The sequence below is a fragment of the Pelobates fuscus genome, chromosome 5 (assembly GCF_036172605.1).
Source record: "Pelobates fuscus isolate aPelFus1 chromosome 5, aPelFus1.pri, whole genome shotgun sequence".
Taxonomy (NCBI): Eukaryota; Metazoa; Chordata; class Amphibia; order Anura; family Pelobatidae; genus Pelobates; species Pelobates fuscus.
This window is the reverse complement of record NC_086321.1, coordinates 122,019,128-122,045,485: the sequence shown is the minus strand read 5'-3', so window position 1 is coordinate 122,045,485 and position 26,358 is coordinate 122,019,128. Positions and strand designations below refer to the sequence as shown.

General features: G+C 36.5%; 1 protein-coding gene across 4 annotated transcripts in view; it reads left to right on the top strand.

The window, feature by feature from the left end:
* Window positions 1–24,331, top strand: part of WSCD2 (WSC domain containing 2) — a 326,034-nt gene extending 301,703 nt beyond the window's left edge. For all 4 annotated transcript variants that reach the window (XM_063454212.1, XM_063454209.1, XM_063454210.1 and 1 more), the window contains one exon: window positions 23,136–24,331. In XM_063454212.1, the coding sequence (XP_063310282.1) occupies window positions 23,136–23,488 (353 nt within the window). In that variant the 3' untranslated portion in view covers window positions 23,489–24,331. The remainder of the gene's footprint in view (window positions 1–23,135) is intronic.
* The last annotated feature ends 2,027 nt before the right edge of the window (window positions 24,332–26,358 follow it).

Below are 26,358 nucleotides of genomic sequence, written 5' to 3'. Positions count from 1 at the left end.
GAAGATGCAGATCTTTGCTGGGAAGCCTATGCAATCGTTCCCTTCTTCCCCAACCCACGTGTTCTGTGGCTGTCCAACCACAGAATTCCCCAATGCAGCTCAATGAAAAATCTTTGCAAGGCAGGTACTCTGAGCAATTACCTGCCTCTTGAGTTTAACTCCATTGATCTGAACAACCAGGAAATAACAAGACCTGTTGTCCGATTGACAGCCAAGGGGGTGTTACAAGGTAACTTCATAAAGGTGCCAATTTCTATTGGAGATTCACTTGTCTAGGGATGTTAAATGTCCATTTAAGCAACAATGTAGCAAAAAATAAAAAAAAGCTCACTTTCTAAACCTTATAGACATTCACATGCAATGGTATAACTAAGGTTACACAATATACACTATTTGCAATATACACTATATATATTATATATATTATTTGTATGTTTAAGATGGTTTCAGTTGAACACATCAAAAAGAGCAGTGTGAATGCAGCACATTTTATTAAATTAATTATGGCTAATAAATAATTTGCATATAATTTATTTATGGCTGGTCGGGATTTAGTCATTATATTTTGGCATATGGTCAGAACAGAACTCATGCATCTCATTATGTTCGTCCATTTTACCTGCTGGCACGTTGCATGCTATACAGAATTCATTATTTAGGCGAATCTGTCCTGGGCATTGATGTGCTAGGAATAGCTCATTATTCCCCAGGTAAGTCTACAGCTGTCATATAGCTCAACGTCATGTGATCCTACCCACGATCATCGCAGTGGAAATAAAAATTACACTTCAGCAAATATCCTCTGTGCTCTGGGGCTATGTGACAGCGGCCCTCAGGAAATAGTAAATGCGTCATGGGGAACGCAAGCAATTAAGATTCTGGTAGTATTTAATTAAGTGTGAATGAACTTCCCTTGAACTCCCTGTGAAAAATGGCTCCACATATCCGAGATATAATACAATGCGATAACGTGTAACTCTGCATTATTATGCTAGGACGATCAAAGTATCTCCTTTCTCATGGAACTCTTGTAATGCTAAGTGCTGTAACAGTGAGCAGCTGAAATTGCACATGAATAAAAGAAGATGTAACAAAGTCACATTTAAGATTGAACTTTTAATAAAGTGTAGATGATCTTTAAAATGGCCTTTTCTAATACAAGGCTGTGTCTTTGAGAAATGGAGTTGCAGGTTATAGTGTGTCAGCGTTGAGTTCGGGTTAGTGGTTGGCGATGCTGAAACATCTACAATATGTGCCCTTGAAGGAATTTTTTTTTTTTTTTTTTAACAAGCTACTAAAGAAAGCAAAGAGATTATGTATATGAGAACTATGGAAAGTAGAGGACAAAACCCTCTATAATGATTGATGAATACCTGCGTGGAATAGAATAGGCAGAGATTAATAGCATTTGAAAGCCAAAAAGATTTGTACAAAAACCCATCTCCCTTCTTCACAGCTGCCAAACATAATACGAATTAATGTACTCCCATTTCATCTTGTTTTGAAAAAAATAGTTTCCAAACAAATTTACTTTTTCTAAAATGTTAGCTTTTTTTGTTTATTTGTTTTCGCTGCCACTATGTTATCATTGTCCGGTTAAAAACATGACAGAATTTTTAAATGATGAAACAGGATTTAACACTATTTCTCATGCTAAAAAGGTGGGAATAGGACTACTATACAACACTCAAGTACCCCAACCAAACTAACAAGGTCTAGGAAGAAGCACCAAATATTTATGTCACACTATGCACAGGAGATGCCACCAAGGGGATTCCAATTAGGAAAACTGTGGGAGCACTGTGTACATCATAAATCCAATCAGTATCCTCTACTCATATTTAATTTAATTCAGTATTAGGAGTTCCCATTGGTGGCGCCAAAAAAAAAGAGATGATTGGAAAAAGATAATTGATGGCTAGGGGACAGCCGCAAAATATAGACAGGTGAAGCTCCATTAGGAAACTGAGGGAGACCTAGGCACTAAATATTGACAGGTGAAGTGATCAAGGAAGGAAAAAAAGGAGGAGCAGTAAAATATATATATATATATAAATATACATATGTAAATATATATTTACATATGTATATGTAGAGGAGTAGCAGTAAAACATTTTAATAAATTATATATATATACTTTTTCAAACATGATTTGTGAACCAAATGGCAGGAAAATATGCCTGTGTACTGCAAAATATATAGATAACATTTGTGTTATGTCTATATTTTGCAGTTCACTTGCCCATTTGTGTGCCATTTTTGATTTATCCAAATATTTGCCTGAATATTTTTCAATGGATGATATTTGGTTGAAACAAGCCAAGTGTACTTCACACTTCTCAGTAAGTAGACATGTATAAAATAAATGGACCACCCCCTCCAGTCCTGCCATTTGCCTGCTTGCATAAATATGTCATAAATAATAAGTTTTCTTTTTTTTTGTTGGAGGAGCTGCACGGAGGTGAGTAAACGCTTGCTGCCCGCCCCCCCAGGACCGCCGGGCTTGTAATGAGCCCGGCGGTCCTGGGAGGTATAATCGGAGCACCCACTCGAATATTTATTCGAGTATAACGCGCACCCCTAATTTTAAATTAAAAATCGGTACAAAATTGTGCGCGTTATACTCGAATAAATACGGTAGGCTCCTTGCATTAGTAAGCTTACATTTAATATTATCATGAGTCTCTTGTACTTTATGTAAATTTGTATTACTATTACTTATCTCCTCTGTCCTGATCTTGCCACTTCCAAATCTCCACCACCTTGTGTTGAGCTAAAACTCATGTCCTTTTTGTCCATTCTCCATTTTGTAAATTTATGTGCCCTTCCCTCTCCCACCATTAGTTTAAAATCTCTTCCAACCTTCTAGCCATCCTGTCCCCAGCACAGCAGACCCTCTTCCATTTAGGTGCAATCAATCACTGCTATAAAAATTGTGCCCAAGTGCAAAACCCAAACTAAAAAGCTAAAACCTACACCATGACTTTAGCCACGCATTAACCTTCCTAATCTCCCACTGCCTTTTTACTGTAGCATGTTTCACAGGTAATATTTCTGAAAATACCAAATTGGAGGTCTTTTTGAGTTTACTTCCTAATTCGCTGAACTCATTCTTGAGAACTCTCAATTTTCCTCTTAGTTTGTCAGTGCTACCAATATAGACCATGACAAATGGTAATCCCAGCCCCTCAAAAGAAACCATTCTCTGTCAGCAACATGCCAGACCCGAGCACTTGGGAGACAATCAGAGCGGCAGATTAACATATCTACTTTCTTAATAATAGAGTCCCCTACCAAAACCTGTCTAGCTTTCCTTACATTCTTAACCCCACCCGCACAAAAGGAGCTGTTCACTCGGCTGTAAGAAGGAACCACTTCCTCCAATACAGCTACTCCTGAGCTGATGCTCCCAACATCTTCAATCAAACGGACAAAACTGTAATATTGCACAGAGGGAGGACCCTTTCTCTTTCCTCCCACCACCTGCTATCACATGAAACTGTTCCCCAGCTATGTGCCTGTTCCGCAGCTATCTTATTTCTTCTCATTCCACTAGAGGCCCTCACTTAACTCTGCTTAATAAACAGCACACCCTTTTCAAGACTGTCAATCTGTTTCAATCTTGCAATTCACTTCTCCAGATCTCCAATGTGAGTTTCGGGAAGAGAAACTTGGCCACAACTGAGGTATCGACCCTGGACCCTGGACGGAATCATCCAGGCATGCATACATGTATCAAGATATACACTGAGTCAAACCGTTAATCTTGCTAGCACCCATTTTCACAAATGCAAGAAGTACAGGAAAGTAAAACAATAATTACCTTGTTGATTTACACTCTTGTTATTGAACTACTATTTAAATAGATTACTTTTAACCCCTTAAGGACTGGACTTTTTTTGCGATGTTGTACATTTGCGACCATGCATCTTTTTACACTTTTGTGGTGTTTGTGTTTAGCTGTAATTTTCCGCTCTCTCATTTACTGTTCCTATACAAATTATATATTGTTTTTTTCAGGACAAAAGGGGCTTTCTTTACATACCATTATTTATATAATCTCATGTAATTTAATTTTAAAAAAATGAAAAAATATGATGAAAAATTGAAAAAAATACATGTTTTTTGACTTTTATGTGAAAAATCTTTTATTCATCTACAAAAGCGAATGAAAAAAACTGCTAAATAGATTCAAAATTTTGTCCTGAGTTTAAAAATACCCAGTGTTTACATGCTTTTTGCTATTTTTTTGCATGTTATAGGGCTATAAGTACAAGTAGGATATTGCGGTTTCAAAACATATATTTTTAAAATGTATCAATTGTGACATTGTAACACTATTATCTGTCATAAATCGCTGAATAACACCCCACATGTACATATTTTTTTTAAAGTAGACAACCCAGGGTATTCAATATGGGGTATGTCCAGACTTTTTTAGTAGCCACTTAGTCGCAAACACTGGCCAAAGTTAGCGTTCATATTTGTTTGTGTGTGAAAAAAGTAAAAAACTAAATTGAACGCTAATTTTGGCCAGTGTTTGTGACCAAGTGGTTACTAAAAAAGACTGGACATACCCCATTTGCAATACCTTGGGTTGTCTTCTTTCGCAAATGGTATGCCATCATGGGGGTAATTCTCATTCCTGGGCTACCATACGCTCTCAAAGGCAACGTAACCAACCTGGCCATTTTCAATGTAAAAATATTTGACCCATATATTTGACCCTGTAACTTTCAAAAACGCTATAAAACCTGTACATGGGGGGTACTGTTATACTCAGGAGACTTTGCTGAACACAAATATTAGTGTTTCAAAACTGGAAAATGTATCACAACAATTATATCATCAGTAAACGTGCTGTTTATGTGTGAAAAATGCAAAAAAAGTCACTTTCACTGACAATATCATCGCTGTGATATGTTTTACTGTTTTGAATCACTAATATTTGTGTTCAGCAAAGTCTCCCGAGTAAAACAGTACCCCCCATGTACAGGTTTTAGGGTGTCGTAGAACGTTAGAGGGTAAAATACAGTGCTAGCAAATTCAATTCTCTAGACTTTCGGCCTGGGTTGGCAGGCAGGTCCCTTAAATTGCAATCAATAAAATAACTTAATTATGTAAAAATATTACATAAATACGCACGTAGAATTTAAATATATGTGCATATTTATATATTTGAAGTCTACGTGTATATTTATATAATTATTTATGTCATTTTGTATATGGACATATGAATAGTTCGTATTCTTTTTATTTATTTATATATACATAGATATATATACAATTTCATTCTAAGTGTATTTTGATATAAATATATATATATATTAATATCAAAATACAGTTAGAATAACATTTCGTATAGATATATAATTTTTTTTAATTTTTATTATTATTTTTAATTTTTTTAATTTAATTTAAATTATTTATTATTCGTATTTTATAATAATATATATATACAATATATATATAGTTATTATATATATTATATATATACGTGTGTAAATTAATTATAAGTGTATTTTTATATTAATATATGTACATATTAATATAAAAATACACTTAGCATGACATTATATATATGATATATAGACATATATTATATAGGTATAATATATGTCTATATATCATATATATATACACATATATAATAATAATTTTTTTTTATTAACTTTCACTTTAAATTTTTTTATGATTTTACAGTTGCAGGGAGACTGCCTGTCAGCACAGACAGTCCCCCTGCAGGCAGAGACTAGGACACCTATTGTGACCATGTGGTCGCCCTGTTGGGCGATCACATGGCCCCAGGGGTCCTAATCCGCCATGGGGAGACTGTCTGGGCTGCAGGCAGTCTCCCCACAACGGGAGCAACGCCGATCGCCGCCGGGGGAACGACGGCGATCGGGTAAGTACATTTTAAATTTAGGACGGTTCAGGACCGTCGTCGGTCGGCAAGGGAAAAATGCCGATGACGGTCCTGAACCGTCTTGCGTCCTTAAGGGGTTAAGAGACTCCAAGTGAGCAACCTCCATAAGTCAGCTGTGGGTTTACATAGATATATAAAAACCTGCACAGGTGGAAATTAAGACCACTCCCCTAATTAACTCAGTAGCAGCACATGGGAAAAAAACAAACAACAAGAAAATCTTCATTTTAACCCCTTAAGGACAGAGCTTCAGAAGCTTGTCTTTCACTTAATGACAACTGCATTTTTTGCATTTTTTGCTGTTTGCGTTCAACTGCAATTTGCATTTTACTAATTTATTGCACCGACGGATATTATATACCGTTTTTTAAAGGACAGAAAGGGCTTTAATTTGATGTAACATATATATACATAAATGTTTATTTATTATTAAAACATACAGAAAAATGCAAAAAAAATGAATTTTTTTTTTTTTTTACAGTTTTTGCAATAATAATGTGTGCACAATTAGGAAAGTACCGTATTTTTCGCTCCATAAGACGCACCTCACCATAAGACGCACCTAGTTTTTAGAGGAAGAAACCCAGAAAAAAAATATTCTGAACAAACTGTCCCATAGTGTTTCTTACTATGGGACAGTTTGTACAGAATATTTTTTTTCTCCCCTGTCCCATAGTGTCCCCCCCTTCCATAGTCTTCTCCTCTCTCCCATAGTCTTCACTCACCCCCTCCCCATAGTCTTCACCCACCCCCTCCCCATAGACTTCATCCACCCCCTCCCCATAGACTTCATCCACCCCCTCCCCATAGACTTCATCCCCCTCCCTCCCCATAGACTTCATCCCCCCCCATAGACTTCATCCCCCCCTCCCCATAGACTTCATCCCCCCCCTCCCCATAGACTTCATCCCCCCCCTCCCCATAGACTTCATCCCCCCCTCCCCATAGACTTCATCCCCCCCCTCCCCATAGACTTCATCCCCCCCCTCCCCATAGACTTCATCCCCCCCCTCCCCATAGACTTCATCCCCCCCATAGACTTCATCCCCCCCCTCCCCATAGACTTCATCCCCCCCTCCCCATAGACTTTCATCCCCCCCCATAGACTTTCATCCCCCCCCATAGACTTTCATCCCCCCCCATAGACTTTCATCCCCCCCCCATAGACTTTCATCCCCCCCCTCCCCATAGACTTCCATCCCCACCCCTCCCCATAGACTTCCATCCCCACCCCTCCCCATAGACTTCCATCCCCACCCCTCCCCATAGACTTCCAACCCCACCCCTCCCCATAGACTTCCATCCCCACCCCTCCCCATAGACTTCCATCCCCACCCCTCCCCATAGACTTCCATCCCCCTCCCTCCCCATAGACTTCATCCCCCTCCCTCCCCATAGACTTCATCCCCCTCCCTCCCCATAGACTTCATCCCCCTCCCATACTGTCCCCCTCCCCTTGTCCTATAATTACTTACCTGTCTTGCAGCGTTGGCCGGCAGCACAGGGCGCACCGCGGTAGTGGAACTTGAATTTCATGTTCCGGTTTCCGGCGGGACTGAAAGGAAGTGCGCACTCAGCTTGTGCGCACTTCCTTTCAGTCCCGCCGGAAACCGGAACATGAAATTAAAGTTCCACTACCGCGGTGCGCCCTGTGCTGCCGGCCAACGCTGCAAGACAGGTAAGTAAAGCATCATATTCGCTCCATAAGACGCACAGACATTTCCCCTCACTTTTGAGGGGAAAAAAAGTGCGTCTTATGGAGCGAAAAATACGGTAATTAAAAATAAATTCATTTAGTTGTTCTGATTTACAGAATATATAATGTGTCTGGGATTTTAAGTATTTTTTGGTAGTTACAGGTCACAAAGCACAAGGAGTAAAATAAACTTTTAATGTGGAGCGATTTTAGAATTTGGTATGTTTGTCTTGTAAGCTTAATAGCCATAAAAGAAAACAAAATTGCCACACAAAAGTATATATTTATATAACGTAGACACCACAGGCTATTTAACTAAGGTTGTTTTGACACTTTCTACGTAGCCATTTTACCGCCAACCTCTGCTAAATATTGGAGTAAAATTGTGTTTTTGGGGGGTTTTCGCACACAAACTTATAACAAAGAACTTCTCATGTGTATTTTGTAAAGTTGGTGTGTGCTATTCCTGTAAAAAGTTATATTATGTGTTCAGTTACTTCTGCTGAGTACAACTGTACCCCCCATTGTATGTCTTTGGCACTATTTAGTGAAGCTACAGTGCCATACAGGAGACCTGTCCTTTTCAGTATTCACAGTAGAATTTTGAGAGACGGATTTAATGAGCCTATGCTTCCATTTGGGGTATTATAACAGTTTGTCTGTTCAAAAAAAAAACACAAAGGCCTACCTTTTGTAAAAGTACACACTCCAGGGTTTATCATAATGTGCATATTGTGCCTTAGCATGCCCCCATTTTTTCACCAATATATGCCAAAGTATGTGATAAAAAATAATTTGGGGCATTTTTTTACATACAGATTGCATTTTTGCTGGGCATTTTGTATATTTCATATGTGCCACTAAGTTCAGAACCTCCAAATTATGCTCAGCTAAGTCTTCTGATTAAAAAGACATCCCCAATGAATGTCTTTGGCACTATTTTGTGAAGCTACAGTGCCATATTTGAGACCAAGCCATATCAGTTTTTACAGAACTTTGAATTTTTACGCTGGGCCTATGTGCAATTTCCAAGCATCTTCGCAGGTTTTAAATTCAAACTACCCCACAAAGGCCTACCATTTCTTAAAGTAGACACCCCAGGGTATTTCAAAAGACATATTTTGAACCTTAGCGTGGGATAATTTTTCCGATAGCTTGTACCAGGTGTAGTGGTAATAAGCGTTTTTTCTGCCTTTTTGACACACAAAGTGAATTTGCACAGTATATTTTGCAAACCTTATGTGTGCTACAACTGTATAATACTTCATATGTTGCTCAGCTATGTCAGCTTAGTACAAAAATACCCCCGTATATACCTTTGCCAGGTATATGTGGACATCGGAGGGGCACATTTGGGACACAGCCATTCCATTTTTTTCAAACTTTAAATTTTTACGCTGTGCCCATGTCCCATTTTAGAGTATTTTACCAGGCTATATAATTCAAATACCCCATAAAGCCATACCATTTCTTAAAGAAGACATCCCAGGGTATTTCAAAAGGCATATTTTGAACCTTAACGTGGGATAATTTTTCCGCTAGCTTGTACTAGGTGTAGTGGTAATGAGCGTTATTAAATGTATTTTTTTACTTTTTAAAACTATTTTTTAAACGTTTGTTTTGCTTATTAATTTTTTTAAAGTTTCCTAAACTTTCGTAAAACTTTTTTTTACAGATTTAACATTTTTCTAAGCTTTTTTTTTACCGTTAACCCCTAACTAGCAGTAAGCAGCACTAACAGTAAATTCCCCATTTTCCCATAACTCCCACCCACCCCAGCTAGCAAAATATTTAATTACACAATATTTAAATTAGTTAATTAAATAAATGTAACCCCTGAGGGTTAAAAAAATAAATAAAAGTTAATCGTCAGGGGTTAAAAAAAATTAGATCACAGTATAATACTGTGATCTGTATTTTGATCACTGTAGTGCAGTGATCGACTGGCAGGGAAGGGGTTAATTTTTATTTGGACTGGGTAAAGGGTTTATTTTTTTAATTTTTTACTTAAACGTTATTAGAACTTTTTTTAACTTAATTTTTTTACTTTTTAAAGCTTATTTTAAAACTTTTTTTAACGTTAACCCCTAGTTAGCCTAACACTAAATCCCCCAATTCCCCACTAACTTCCACCCTCCCCAGGATAATAATTATAATTTTAAAATATTTAAATTAATTAATAAAATAAATGTAACCCCTGAGGGTTAAAAAAAAAAAAGAATTAACCCTCAGGGGTTAAAAAAAAAATCAGGTCATATTAAAATGTAATCCCTGCCAATTGATCACTGTAGTCAGTGATCAATTGGCAGGAAAGGGGTTAATTTTTTATTAAAATGGGTAAAGGGGGGTGGGATTTTAATTGTACTTTTTTTTTTTTACACCAGGGGGCAGGATCAGCACTGATCCGTCTCCCTGCACTTCACAGTGAACCCGGAAGTGCAGGGAGGCGGAGGTAAGTATACACAGCACATGTGCTCGCTCTGACATGCTGTCAGAGCAGGCATATGTGCTGGGGCAGCACTATCGGGTGCTCCCAGTCTGCCTCTAATACAGAGGCAGACCGGAGCACCATTAACCCCACGATCGTCGCGATTGCGGCGATCTGGGGTTAATTTTACCGCGTGACGGACGAGGTCCATCACCCGTCGTTAAGGGTATCCCCAGGATGACGGACTTCGTCCGTCACCCGTCCTTAAGGGGTTAAACATTTTCAAGTTAAGCAGATTTACTGAATAATAAAATACCAACCTCTGTCAACAATTTTGCATTTCTCCAGATGAACTTTCGTAAAAGAGATTACTTTTAAACAACTCCAAAGTGATACTTTGATTTTGTTTATTTATTATTTATTGCATTTTCATTTATTTTTTTTACAGAGATACAAACATTACAATAATAGACATTTGATATTATATAAGCGATCTTAGAATCCAATTAGAATTAGAATTCACATATTAAACTGGAATGCTTTATATTACATACATCAACAAATACTTTTAATTCTTTATTGGAAGACTTTGAATAGTGCTTTGCAAAGCAAATTTACAGTTTATGATCAAAGTGCCTAGCCAGGGTTCCCATCTTTTTTCCTGCTAATCATTATTATCATAGTATATACCTTTTTCCAAAGTGTACTGGTATGTAAGTTGATTGATATGCCCAGGTGGGGATTTCTTGTTTTAACTAATTTCTAGATATTGCAACTTTAGCATCCATAGTTAATTGAATCAGTAAATAGATTTTTTTTGAAGCGGTAAACCAGGTAGTTGCATTAGTTGGTCATGATTTCGGGAATCATTTTCAAGTCGTTATGTTTTATTTACTGATGTATTTTAGTAGATTAATGGATATTGAATGCACACTCAACCACTGCCAAATGTATATCTTTAGCACTGCTCCCCACGCACAAACATTTCCATTATTTTTTGATGAACAGACAATCATATATTATATACTAAACCAAATGTGATTGTGCTATGTCGCAATGACTCTGCAGAATAGAAAGACTTCCGCCGTTTACTAAACGGGTTAAAGAACCATTTAGTAAAAGGGTGTCACTCAGAAGTCGGTTTGATGATCTTTGAGATTTGCCATCACAGCTCAGAGGCTTATTCTGAGTCCTACTCTTCTCAGCCAGCACATCAATTTTTTTCTCCATAACTGCAGTTCAGTCTGGAGACACCAGTATGTATTTATAGACATTCCAACATTAACCTTTGCAGTGCCTCAGCAGAGGGCAGAACAATACACTGCTCTCCCCTATGGCAATAGAAGTAAAATTAATAAAGTAATATATTTTGGTCTGTGAGACTGTAGCATGAAATTAATAATAATACATTGTTAAAGTGATCAATTCTCTCACAGTAAGAGAACCTAAAACAAATAATTAAAGGGATAACTTAAGGACCAAACAATTTCAGCTTAATGAAGTGGTTTTAATGCATAGATCATGCCTCGGCAGTCTCACTGCTGAGTTCTCTTACACAGCCTCCCAACACACTTCCTGTTAAGAGAAATCTAATGTTTAAACATCCTTTATTGCACAGTCTGTTTAGTTTAGAATGTCTTATTGCTGCTCTGAAATTACCTGCTTTGGTTTGCAGGGGACTCATATGTGATTACAGTTCAATTAACATGGCGGGAGATTCTACTTATTAAGTAAACACACTGTTCTGTAAGATCTGATTGAAAATTAAACCTTTTTTTTCATGCAGGTTTTGCGAGTCACAGCCAGGAGAGGTGTTAGGGCTGCATAAACGGAAACAAAACTTATTTAACTCCTAAATGGCAGAGAATTGAGCAGTAAGACCTTAGGAGCATGAACTATCATCACTTCATTAAGTGGAAGTCATTTTGGTTCTCAGAGCATGCCTTTAAATTTAAAAACATTCTGCAAAGTTGGTCTCTATTGAACTGAGTTAATATTAATTCAGTAGTTTAATGCAAACCGAGGAATAAAAACAATTATCTGAAAAAGTCATTCTTGCAGGTAACAAGTAGGAATAATCTTTTGGCTTTAGGCCCCTCAATTAATCCCTCAAATAAGGAACTTAAATAGTTTTCTTTAGGAAAACCACCAGACGTGCTATGTCTCCAAGATTCACCACAGTCTGTTTTGAGGAAATGGCAAACACCTTTGTGTCCTTTGTGTCTTTTTTTTGCACGTAGGTAAAGCTATTTTATTTTCCCAAAGCTGTATTTATAATGTGCCCTATAGCACTTCTACTTTCATGAGTCTAGCTTCAGCAGTCACCACTGCTTGTGACGTGTCCACAATAACCAGGTATCATCAATATAAGCAATACCTCTAGCTGTAGGATAATACATTGAACATTAAGGCTGTCTTTGGTTAGGCTAACCAAAATCCAACATGTAGCTCATTGAAGCAGATGCATTTTATACATGTAACAGAGAAAATACATGACTAATATTTGAATACTTTTCTCAGCAATGGTAAAGAGACACTATAGTTACCAGAACCACAACAGCTTAATGTATTGCTTCTGGTGTTTCTCACCTTTCCCTGCAGCCTGAACACTGTTAATGCTGCCTTTTCACAGAAAAGGCAGTGTTTATATTGCTGGCCATTAACACCTCTTGGTGCAGTTACTCAGACGGTCACTAGAAGTGGCAGTCAGCATCTCTGCACTCTGCATGGAGGCACTGAAAGTTCCCTATAGAGATGCATTGATTTAATGAATCTCTATAAGGAGATGATTGGTGCAGCGTGGCATTTTGCCGTGCATGCGCAATAGCCTCCCAGAGCTTTCCTATGGAGAAGCATTGAAATGGAGGCGGGAACATGCAATCGGAGGGGACTGGCCACCTAAATAGTTAAACACTATAGTGTCACGAATACAAGTTGTATTCCTGAAACTATAGTGTTCCTTTAATTCAGTTACAATAGGTCTTTAGTTGATTTTCTTTATAGAGTGTTCTGATCAAACTATATATTATGAATAGTAAAACCAGAGTAAGAAAAAATATTTCTAGGACAGATAGAAAACGCATATATTTTGATGAGTACATGTGCTTCAGTCATAAAGTATCACCTTGTTAAACATGTAAAGTAGGTTATGTTTTCAATATGTAACATCAGCAACAAAGTTACAATGTAAGTTTGAGGTCCTTGAAGAGTCATCTCATTGGCGAAACGTGTCAGGATCTACCTATATCCCATTTTGTTGCCATTTTAATTTCCTGACATATTGCAGTTTCTGGACATTCCTCTTAGGAATGTAGTGAATGTAGTCTTGTCAAACAGTTAAATGAACACTATAGGGTCAGGAACACAAACATGTATCCCTGACCCTATAGTGTTAAAACCACAATCTAGCCCCCCTGGCCCTCTCTGTCCCACTAAATATAGTAACATCTTACCTTTATTCCAGTCTGTTATGCTGGCTCTGCACCTGATCTTCCTGCCTGGATGACATCATCAGAAGTGATGATCTGAGCCAGTCACAATGATTTCCCATAGGAAAGTCTTGGATTGGCTGAGACTGCCAAGGAGGCAGAATGAGGGGCAGAGCCAGCAGCAAAAGGCTGGAATAAAGGTAAGATTTTACTATATTGAATCAATGCATCTCTATGAGGAAAGTTCAGTGTCTCCATGCAGAGGGTGGAGACACTGAATGGCAGTGCTGCCACAGGAAGCAACTCTAGTAGCCATCTGAGGAGTGGTCACTGGAGGTGTCCCTAGGCTGTAATCTAAACACTGCCTTTTCTCTGAAAACACTCTGCAAAAAGCCTGAAGTGATTATACTCACTAGAACAAATACAATAAGCTGTAGTTGTTCTGGTGACTATACTGTCCCTTTAATTTTCTACATTTCTCAATTGTATGTGTTGATCATAACAGAGACGGGTATATAAGTACCTCCTTGTTTGAAATGAAGACAGATAATATTTGAAAGAGCACATCTTGTGCCAATGAACTTTATTTATACACCAAAGCTTGCTAAAGTATTAACTGAATCCCTTTGTAGCATAAGGTCAATCATATTCTGTTACATTGTAATTATGAAAGAGATAACTATAATGTTTTAAGTATCTAATTATTTGTGCTTTTTGCTCACACAGAGTCAATACTAACAAACCAGCAAAACTACAGTAATGTATCTGCTATGGTATTAGAGTATTATAGACCCATCATAATTGAATTCATTATAATCTGTAAAAGTACAACCTATTATTTCAAGAATTAACACAAATACAGTGTTTCTAATGCTCAGAAGTAGGTTTAATACAGGATTGAAATCTTACCCAGCATTAATATACAGCTTTCCACCATCCTGTCTAATAGCACTTGTGAATGAGTGTGCTTTAAACTTCTATTTGGATGAATTTGCCAATTGACTTATTCAGCAAAGAGAATATGAACATTAATCAGGCATTTCACAAATTAAAGACGCTGACTCACATTGTCTGCTCCTAATGTCCTCTAAGCTGTTTCAAAGTCTAGTGCAAAAAAATGCTTTTCTTCTAATGTTGAGAGCTGTAGTGTTGAAAGTGTCTAAAATCCGAAAAAGAATATTATTGGTACAACAATAATTGTACCAGTTGTCATGTTTCTTACATTGTCAAGACTCAGATTCTAAACAAATTATATGTCAGTAGCAGCCCTACTCAAATACATGTGTAGCCATTGTATGTGCAAGATACCCAAGATGAATGTAAGCTGTACACTTCAGTTGGGATAACACTGCTAGGCACTTCGATTTAGCTCTTATAATGAGGTTGATTGTTCCACATTTGTATGACGGCATGAACAATTTTCATAGTTACATAGTCTGAAAAGAGACATGCATCCTTCAAGATCGGCCTTTCTCACATCTGTTTTTATTGTTGATCAAAAAGAAAAAATCCCAGTTTTACCCCTTAACCCCTTAAGGACAGAGCTTCAGAAGCTTGACTTACGCTTAATGACACAAGCAATTTTTGCATTTTCTTGCTGTTTGCGTTCAACTGCAATTTGCATCTCTCTCATTTATTGCACCGACACATATTATATACTGTTTTTTAAAGGACAGAAAGGGCTTTAATTTGATATAACATATAAATATATAAATGCTTACTTATTATAAAAAAAATACAGAAAAATGCAAAAAAAATGAAAAATATTGTTTTTTTTTACAGTTTTTGCAATCATAATGTGTGCATAATTAGTGCAGGTTAAGGAAAGTAATTAAAAATAAATTCATTTATTTGTTCTGATTTACAGAATATATAATGTGTCTGGGATTTTAAGTTTTTTTTGGTAGTTACAGGTCACAAAGCACAAGGAGTAAAATAAAATTTTAATATGGAGCGATTTTAGAATTTGGTATGTTTGTCTTGTAAGCCTAATAGCCATAAAATAAAACAAAATTGCCACACAAAAGTATATATTTATATAAAGTAGACATCACAGGCTATTTACCTAAGGTTGTTTTGACACTTTCTACGTAGCCATTTTACCGCCAACCTCTGCTAAATATTGGAGTAAAATTGTGTTTTTGGGGGGTTTTCGCACACAAACGTATAACAAAGAACTTCTCATGTGTATTTTGTAAAGTTGTTGTGTGCTATTCCTGTACAAAGTTTTATTATGTGTTCAGTTACTTCTGCTGAGTACAACGGTACCCCCATTGTATGTCTTTGGCACTATTTTGTGAAGCTACAGTGCCATATAGGAGACCTGTCCTTTTCAGTATTCACAGTAGAATTTTGAGAGACGGATATAATGAGCCTATGCTTCCATTTGGGGTATTATAACAGTTTGACTGTTCAAAAACCCCCACAAAGGCCTACCATTTGTAAAAGTAGACACTCCAGGGTATCTCATAAGGTGCATATTGTGCCTTAACATGCCCCCATTTTTTTACCATTACATGCCAAAGTATGTGGTAAAAAATAATTGTGTGCATTTTTTACATACGGATTGCATTTTTGCTGGGCATTTTGTATATTTCATATGTGCCACTAAGTTCAAACCCCCCAAATTATGCTCAGCTAAGTCTTCTGAGTAAAAGGACACCCCCATTGTATGTCTATGGCACTATTTCGTGAAGCTACAGTGCCATACAGGAGACCTGTCCTTTTCAGTATTCACAGTAGAATTTTGAGAGACGGATTTAATGAGCCTATGCTTCCATTTGGGGTATTATAACAGTTTGACTGTTCAAAAAAAAAAACCACAAAGGCCTACCATTTGTAAAAGTAGACACTCCAGGGTATATCATAAGGTGCATATTGTGCCTTAGCATGCCCCCATTTATTCACCAATATATGCCAAAGTATGTGGTAAAAAATAATTTTGTGCATTTTTTGACATACGGATTGCATTTTTGCTGGGCATTTTGTATATTTCATATGTGCCACTAAGTTCAAAACCTTCAAATTATGCTCAGCTAAGTCTTCTGAGTAAAAAGACATCCCCAATGAATGTCTTTGGCACTATTTTGTGAAGCTACAGTGGCATATTGGAGACCAAGCCATATCAGTTTTTACAGAACTTTGAATTTTGACGCTGGACCTATGTGCAATTTCCAAGCATCTTCGTAAGTTTTAAATTCAAACTACCCCACAAAGGCCTACCATTTCTTAAAGTAGACACCCCAGGGTATTTCAAAAGGCATATTTTGAACCTTAGCGTGGGATAATTTTTCCGCTAGCTTGTACCAGGTGTAGTGGTAATAAGCGTTTTTTCTGCCTTTTTGACACACAAAGTGAGTTTGCACAGTATATTTTGCAAACCTTATGTGTACCACCACTCTATAATACTTTATATGTTGCTCAGCTATGTCGGCTGAGTACAAAAATACCCCCGTATGTACCTTTGCCAGGTATATGTGGACATCGGAGGGGCACATTTGGGACACAGCCATTCCATTTTTTTTTCAAACTTTACATTTTTACGCTGTGCCCATGTCCCATTTTAGAGTATTTTACCAGGCTATATAATCCAAATACTCCATAAAGCCATACCATTTCTTAAAGAAGACATCCCAGGGTATTTCAAAAGGCATATTTTGAAAATTAGTGTGGGATAATTTTTCCGCTAGCTTGTACCAGGTGTAGTGGTAATAAGCGTTTTTTCTGCCTTTTTGACACACAAAGTGAGTTTGCACAGTATATTTTGCAAACATTTTGTGTACCACCACTCTATAATACTTTATATGTTGCTCAGCTATGTCGGCTGAGTACAAAAATACCCCCGTATGTACCTTTGCCAGGTATATGTGGACATCGGAGGGGCACATTTGGGACACAGCCATTCCATTTTTTTCAAACTTTAAATTTTTACGCTGTGCCCATGTCCCATTTTAGAGTATTTTACCAGGCTATATAATCCAAATACCCCATAAAGCCATACCATTTCTTAAAGAAGACATCCCAGGGTATTTCAAAAGGCATATTTTGAACCTTAGCGTGGGATCATTTTTCCGCTAGCTTGTACCAGGTGTAGTGGTAATGAGCGTTATTAAATGTATTTTTTTACTTTTTAAAACTTTTTTTACTTTTTAAAACTATTTTTTAAACTTTTGTTTTGCTTATTCATTTTTTTAAAGTTTCCTAAACTTTCGTAAAACTTTTTTTTACAGATTTAACATTTTTCTAAGCTTTTTCTTTTAACGTTAACCCCTAACTAGCAGTAAGCAGCACTAACAGTAAATTCCCCATTTTCCCATAACTCCCACCCACCCCAGCTAGCAAAATATTTAATTATACAATATTTAAATTAGTTAATTAAATTAATTTAACCCCTGAGGGTTAAAAAATAAATAAAAGTTAATCGTCAGGGGTTAAAAAAAAATTAGATCACAGTATAATACTGTGATCTGTATTTTGATCACTGTAGGCAGTGATAGACTGGCAGGCAAGGGGTTAATTTTTATTTGGACTGGGTAAAGGGTTTATTTTTTTTTTATTTTTTACTTAAACATTATTAAAACTTTTTTTTACTTAATTTTTTAACTTTTTAAAGCTTATTTTAAAACTTTTTTTAACGTTAACCCCTAGTTAGCCTAACACTAAATCCCCCAATTCCCCACTAACTTCCACCCTCCCCAGCTAGCTAAATTTATAATTTTAAAATATTTAAATTAATTAATAAAATAAATTTAACCCCTGAGGGTTAAAAAAAAAAAGAATTAAACCTCAGGGGTTAAAAAAAAAAATCAGATCATATTAAAATGTAATCCCTGCCAATTGATCACTGTAGTCAGTGATCAATTGGCAGGGAAGGGGTTAATTTTTTATTAATATGGGTAAAGGGGGGGTGGGATTTTAATTTAACTTTTTTTTTTAAAAGCAGGGGGCAGGATCACTGAAGATCCGTCTCCCTGCACTTCACACTGAACCCGGAAGTGCAGGGAGGCGGAGGTGAGTATAGAGAGCACATGTGCCCGCTCTGGCATGCTGTCAGAGCGGGCACATGTACTCTGACAGCCCGATCCGGTGCTCCCGGTCTGCCTCTAATGCAGAGGCAGACCGGAGCACCATTAACCCCACGATCGCCGCGATTGCGGCGATCTGGGGTTAATTTTACCGCGTGACGGACGAGGTCCGTCACCCGTCGTTAAGGGCATCCCCAGGATGACGGACCTCGTCCGTCACCCGTCGTGAAGGGGTTAAGGACACATGACATGTGTGGCATGTCATGATTCCCTTTTATTCCAGAAGTTTGGTCCTTAAGGGGTTAAAGTGCTTCAAATTTTGCAACAAACTAGGAAAAAATTCCTTCCTTACCTCAGAATTTCAGTCAGATCTCTCCATGGAACAAGACAGTCATTATTTAATGCATACAATAACAGTCATATAGAACTAAAGGTGTGACTCCTCTGTTATAAACTAAAATATTTGCACAGAATAACTAGAAACAATATGGGATATTTATTTATTGTGTTCTAAAAGTGATGGTTTTCTTCATAGTAAGTTCTGTCAGTTTTCGCAGACATTTCACCAAACTTAGAGTGGCAAAAAGTGAAGAAGTGAAACAGAACACTTTTCTGTTGAAAAGAGTGAAAGAATTATCATATCACTGCACCGTACACACACAATGTTGTCCATCATATAGTTGCCACAAGAAAGGATATAGAAACATAGAACATGACAGCAGATAAGAATCATTCAGCCCATCTAGTCTGCCCAATTTTCTAAATACTTTTATTAGTCCCTGGTCTTATCTTATAGTTAGGATAGCTTTATGCCTATCGCATGCATGCGTAAACTCCTTTACTGTGTTAACTTCTACCACTTCAGCTGGAAGGCTATTCCATGCATCCACTACCCTCTCAATAAAGTAATTCTTTGATATTATTTTTTTAACCTTTGCCCCTCTAACTTAAGACTATGTCCTCTTGTTGTGGTAGTTTTTCTTCTTTTAAATATACTCTCCTCCTTTACTGTGTTGATTCCTTTTATGTATTTAAATGTTTCTATCATATCACCCCTGTCTTGTCTTTCCTCCAAGCTATACATGTTAAGTTCCTTTAACCTTTCCTTGTAAGTTTTATCCTGCAATCCATAAACCAGTTTAGTAGCCCTTCTGTGAACTATCTCTACAGTATCAATATCCTTCTGAAGATACGGTCTCCAGTACTGCGTACAATACTCCAAGTGAGGTCTCACCAGTTTTCTGTACTATGGCATGAGCACATCCCTCTTTCTACTGCTATACAACCAAGCATTCTGCTAGCATTTCCTGCTGCTCTATTACATTGTCTGCCTACCTTTTAGTCCACAGAAATAATCTCCCCTAAATCCTTTTCCTCAGATGTTGAGGTTGGGACTCTATCAAATATTCTGTACTCTACCCTTGGGTTTTTACGTCCAAGAAGCATTATCGTGCACTTATCCACATTAAATGTCAGTTGCCACAACTCTGACCATTTTTCTAGTTTACCTAAATCATTTGCCATTTGGCTTATCCATCTTGGAACATCAACCCTGTTACATATTTTTGTATCAGCAAAAATACCTTCTGCAATATTTCTAATAAAAATATTAAAGAGAATGGGTCAAAGTACAGATCCCTGAGGTACCCCACTGGTGACAAGCCCATGCCTCGAATATACTCCAGTGACTACAACCCTCTGTTGCCTGTCACTCAGCCACTACATTACCCATTCAACAATATTGGAATCCAAACTTAAAGATTGCAGTTTATTGATAAGCCTTCTATGTGCAACAGGGTCAAAAGCCTTACTGAAATCTAGGTAAGCAATGTCTACTGCACCACCCTGATCTAATATTTTAGTTACCCAATCAATAAAATCATTAAGATTAGTTTGGCATGATCTAAACCCATGTTGTCTCTGATCTTGAAATCCATGTGATTTTAGATGTTCAACAATCGTATCCTTTAACATGGTTTCCATTACTTTCCCCACTACTGAAGTAAGGCTTACTGGCCTATAGTTGCCCGACTCCTCCCTACTACCTTTCTTGTGAATGGGCACAACATTCACTAACTTCCAATCTTCTGGGACTACTCCTGTTAACAATGATTGGTTAATTAAATCTGTTAATGGTTTTGCTAGTACACCACTAAGCTCTTTTAATAACTTTGGGTGTATTCCATCAGGTGCCATTGACTTATTTGTCTTTACTTTTGACAGTTGAAATAGAACCTCTTACTCTGTAAAATCACATGTAACAAATGACTCATTTGTCCTTGTTCTTAACTGAGGTCCCTTTCCTTCATTTTCATCTGTAAATACTGAACAAAAATATTCATTGAGGCAGTCAGCTAGACCTTTATCCTCTTCTACATACCTTCCTTCTTTTGCTTTTAATCTAACTAATCCTTGTTTTACTTTCCTTTTTGCATTTATGTATCTAAAAAATGTTTTGTCCCCTTTTTTTACAGACTGTGCTATTTTCTCTTCTGTGTGTGATTTGGAAGCTCTTATAACTTGCTTATCCTCTTTCTATCTAATCTTATAGATCTGCCTATCTTCTTATTTTATAATTATTAAATGCTAACTTTTTGTTTTTTTACTATTTTGGCCTACATCTGCCGAGTACCACAGAGGTTTTCTTTAATTTTTTTTGCTTTTACTGAAAAGCCTAATGCAATTTTCTGTTGCTGTTGATTTCTTGTCAAGTCCACAATAAATCTCTAATATACAAAGGCAACTTGCTTTATCCAGGTCACAGTTCTGATAGTTCTAACCAGATTGTGGTAATAGTAATCAATAATTGTATTAAAAATACAGTTCAATGGGAAATGTTCTGCCCAAACTGTTCTAATTTGAAGAATTTAGGAGATGGGATTTCAAATTGCCAGCATCAGCACATATATCCACAAGACAATTGCTGTGTGTCTATAATGGGACAGACTTTGTGTCATATCTATACCATTCTAAATAACGTATCTTTTTTTATTGGTTATATAATTGATCTGAATTAAATGTCTATTTGTATAAAACATTCACCTAAAGCAGAATCTAAATTTGTTTAGCAATGGGCGATGCCATTATTTAAACTATTGTTATCAGCTAAATGACATCTAAACCATAATGGCAAATACACTTCTTTCATGTTTATATGGCGTTATTACCAATATTAAATACATTGCATGGGATAATTCATTGGCTTTTATACAAATACAGATAATTGTATTCATAATTGTATTTATTTATTTTAGTAAAGTCATTTTTATCACTTTAGGATAATTCACTCATTATTTACTTTTTCATTTGTATTTATTAATTTTATTCATATTTTAGTAAGCCATATAAAATGAATGCAAGTATTTAGCATCAAGTCAGTGGAGAATGTATCACATTGTATTAGAAACATAGAAACATAAAATGTGACAGCAGATAAGAACCATTCGGCCCACCTAGTCTGCCCAATGTTCTAAATACTTTCATTAGTCCCTGGCCTTATCTTATAGTTAGGATGGCATTATGCCTACTCCACGCATGCTTAAACTCCTTTACTGTGTTAACCTCTACCACTTCAGCTGGAAGGCTATTCCATGCATCCACTACCCTCTCATTAAAGTAATACTTCCTGATATTATTTTTAAACCTTTTCCCCTCTAATTTAAGACTATGTCCTCTTGTTGTGGTAGCTTTTCTTCTTTTAAATATAGTCTCCTCCTTTACTGTGTTGATTCCATATTGTATCACATGTCACAACAATGCTTTCAGGGAGGTAGTATCTTTTGGTCGAAAGACGGATAATACATTGATAGTTTTACAACACAACCAAAATTGCTTTTATAAAACTGACTGAAACGGATTATCATGTTTTAAGCACAGATCTCTAATTATGTTTTAAATCCTTCAAAGCTTGGGATTTGACATGTATGTTCAGTGGTGCCAGCACAGGCACAGGTATGTAATTATATAATGTTAAAGCAACACTCTCAAATTAGATAGATTATTTTTGAAGTCAGATGTATTAACAACCCCCCTCTTTGCTAAATAAACCGATACATTTTAATCCAGGAAAATAAAAATAAAACAGTAATCCAGTTCCATGAACATCTTTTCTCTCCTCCCTCTGTGAGATCTTTAATTATGATGATGTTCAGTCAAGTGCTCTCATAGAAAACCATAGTTGACTCATGGAGTTTGTGTGGCATTCACCGTGATCCTCCAATCCAATGATTCTCTAAAAAAAGAGGCTTATGTGAAGATGTGTATTTTTGACAAATTGTAAGCATTGCCATTTCTCAGTAATGTGATTTTATTTGTCAGTCAAATCTATGCACCAAAACCACTACACTAAGACGTAGAGGAGTTTGTGGTGCTTAGAGTGTCCCTTTAACTTTTCTGAAGTTTAGTGAATGCAAATTAGAAGTCGTTCAAAAACCAGTCAAAGACAAAGGAGCGAAGATATCCCGTTTACTTCCTTAATAAACATTGTCTACTTGAACATCCTAACTAGTATCACCTAAACAGTTTGTCATTGAATGTTTCTGTGACTGCAAAATAATTTAGAAATTCAACCCTGTGCGTGTATTGAAGTATATTATCTTTGTGATTGATGATTATTTCTGTTTGTTGATTTCAGAATGGCCCGAATTTGTAAACAACTATGCACCATGGTGGGCGACCCACACACTAGACTGGCTGAAGTATGGAAAGAATGTGTTGGTCGTACATTTTGAGGACCTAAAGCAAGATCTATTTGTTCAGCTTAAGAGGATGATAAACTTGTTAGGTCTACCCGTCTTAGCAGACAGACTACTATGCGTTGAAGGCCAGAAAGACGGAAACTTCAAGCGTTCTGGTTTAAGAAAATTGGAATATGATCCGTACACTGCGGACATGAGAAAAATGATCTCCAATTACATTAGAACAGTAGATAAAGCTTTGAAGTTCAGAAATCTCACAGGAGTTCCGCAGGACTATTACCCAAGATGATGACACTGGTCGGTTGGCACGGCTCTGGGACAGAGATTCCCAGTGGATAGATACTTCCACCCAGTGGGTGGTTTTTGATGACTTTTCTGCTGCTACTAATGTTTAATGAATTATGTGCATGAATCAATGATCACCAATCAATGCTTAAATTATCTGGCAAGCCAGAAGATTTTAGATTTAATGCACTGAACTTTTTGTTCTCCGTATGCAGAAATTACTGCGTGGTTTTTGCAAAGCAAATTTTCACTTTAAAAAAAAAAAAAAGACGTTTTAAAAAAATTGCACATTTAATTTATGGGCATAAATGCAAGTCGAGAGGAATCTTTTATTCTTAAAAATACATTTCTGCGGTTTTCTGTTTTATTTTTTTGTTTGTTTGTTTTTTAAGCAAATTCTGGATTTCCCCAAAATTTGGGAGGAAAATAGTCACATTGTTTAGTCCCAATAAAGTATAACATTACAGTTTTTGAAAAAAAATCATATATATTCCTGCTTGACATGATGTGAGTCAGTGACCAAATCATGATGATCTAACATGCCAGTAGAGATGTTATTATATATAAAGGGCATTAATAATCAAAATAACCAAAAAAATGGACAGCGCTAAAAAATGTACTAACGTGTGAAACAAACTCAATTAATGAGTATAACTAATCCAGTAGCAATCACCCAAAAATAGTGACACACAATGCAGAATCAAAAACTAGTGTTGCACTTGCAATAATACTTAACAAAATTCAATAATATAACAGAAGAAAAATCTGTATAAAAATTGTATAAAAGAAATATTTAGTGCAGACCAACTGATCCAACTACATAAAAATACGCGAGGGTATGTCCAGTTTGCAAAACTATAAACGCCAACTGGTAGTCGGTATCAGTTAAGGCAAATGTGAAAAGTGTTGCAGACTTTAACTCAAGCTGTGTTTAATGCTTTTCATGTCTGCCTCAACTGATACCAATTTGCAGTTTTGCAAATTGGACAAAAAGTGGATGCTCAATAAAGGTTTTACTTCTATTTGGACATCAATCAATAAATAATCAGTAAGTAATAAGGTCTGCTAATGAAAACAAACATGTTAAATCCCTAAGCAGTGACTTGTGGTTGGATGACGTACAACTTGCAAAATATAGGCCAAAACTCCCACTCAGCTCTAGCCAAACTTTTGAAAGTCTACTCTAGTCTATAACCTCCCAACATCAGCGTCCCGTGAAGTGAGATGGAGGTGGGCTGGACACCAGCAGGTGATGTGAATCACGTCACCTGTGCCACCAAAAGGAAGTAGATCTGCTTGGAGAGGGGGCATGCAAAAAGCTTATCATCCTCACATGAATGGATGTCAAGCTGATTGTAAATCAATCAGGCTGATCCACTAAAGGTGGATCAAGCAGAGAGATATGTTTAATTATTCTTTGCATGTTCTTAGTGCACTGAGCATAGCGTGAGCGTGTCTAATGATGCACTTATTCTACACTTTCTGCAGACAGTTCCTTGGTGTCCCACTTTTGGTGACAATGGGACAGGCAAGGACCTAAAATAGGGACCGTAGCAGCAAAATCAAGACAGTTGGGTGGCCTGCTATTATTAATTTTTTGCAATACACTATAGAATTTATATATACCACAGATACAATAATTTGAGTTTGGAAGCAAAGCACAGCACAAATTTAACAAATAATTTACTTTTCTCTCATTTCTCTTTCTTATAATACTATAGTTTTACTGATTAAATCAAACTAGGCTTTATTCAATTTAACCTAATTTCATAGAACTTATTATTGTCTTATATTTTACATTATTATTTCAATCTGGTCATATTCAGTGTATTTCATCATTTAAAATTAATTAATTTATTTTTTACTTTTTCTTTTTTTATTATTAGTTGTACTGAGTAATTCCAAAAGGAACTATGCGAAATAGATTATGTCTGCGTTGTAGATTGATTCTGTAAATCCGTTTGATACTAATAAGTATTTTAAAATATTTTTCATTACAATTAGTTTGTAAATGCAGAGATTTTATTCCGGTGATCAGTTTTTGCATTATCACTGTGCACGGGCAGAGCAACATTCTTAACATACCCTATGTATAAAGAGATTTAGATGAGATTAGCCAAGCTGTACCTCTCCAGCTGTTGCTCAGCTTCTACTCCCACAATGCCCAGCAAACTACAGGCCAGCAATGCATCATGGGAGCTGTAGTTAAGTAACAGCTAAAGAGCACTAGACTGGCTACATTGAAGCTGCAGGATGCACATATACTAGAAGCACTCTGGTAGTCTGCAACTGAAGCACCAATTAGGTTAATCCTTTAGAAACACGAGTAGCCAAATAATTGCTTTTACTATGATTAAATGTGTTTTCCGAATGACAATTCTATTGATTAGTTATTTACAAAACGACATGCCTTTCTACATAATGAGAATGTTATGTATATATCAAAGAAAACAAATATATATAGCTCCTATAAACTTAGAGTCGGTGGCATTTTATTAATATGTATTCTATTGATTTCACAGAAATATCTTGCTTTAAATGGTTCTAGGCCTGGTCCTAATCCATTAACCAATATGAGTTCCACAAGGGATGCATATAAACGCAGCAGCGAGCTGTTTTATTTTCTAGTGGATTTTTTTTTTTTTTTTTTTACTTTTATTAAATTTTTACCCTGCAATTTTCCTCACCGATATTAATTTAAACACTCAGTTGGGTTTTGTCTTTGTTCCAATTTTGTTATTCTGTTTGCATATACTGTAGATATTGTAAATATGGAAATCTTATGTAGTCCCACAATTTCTCAAAATCTCATGCACTGCACAATTCAGCTACTACATCAGTATATCTGAAGACTACAATAGGTAATTTGCATTT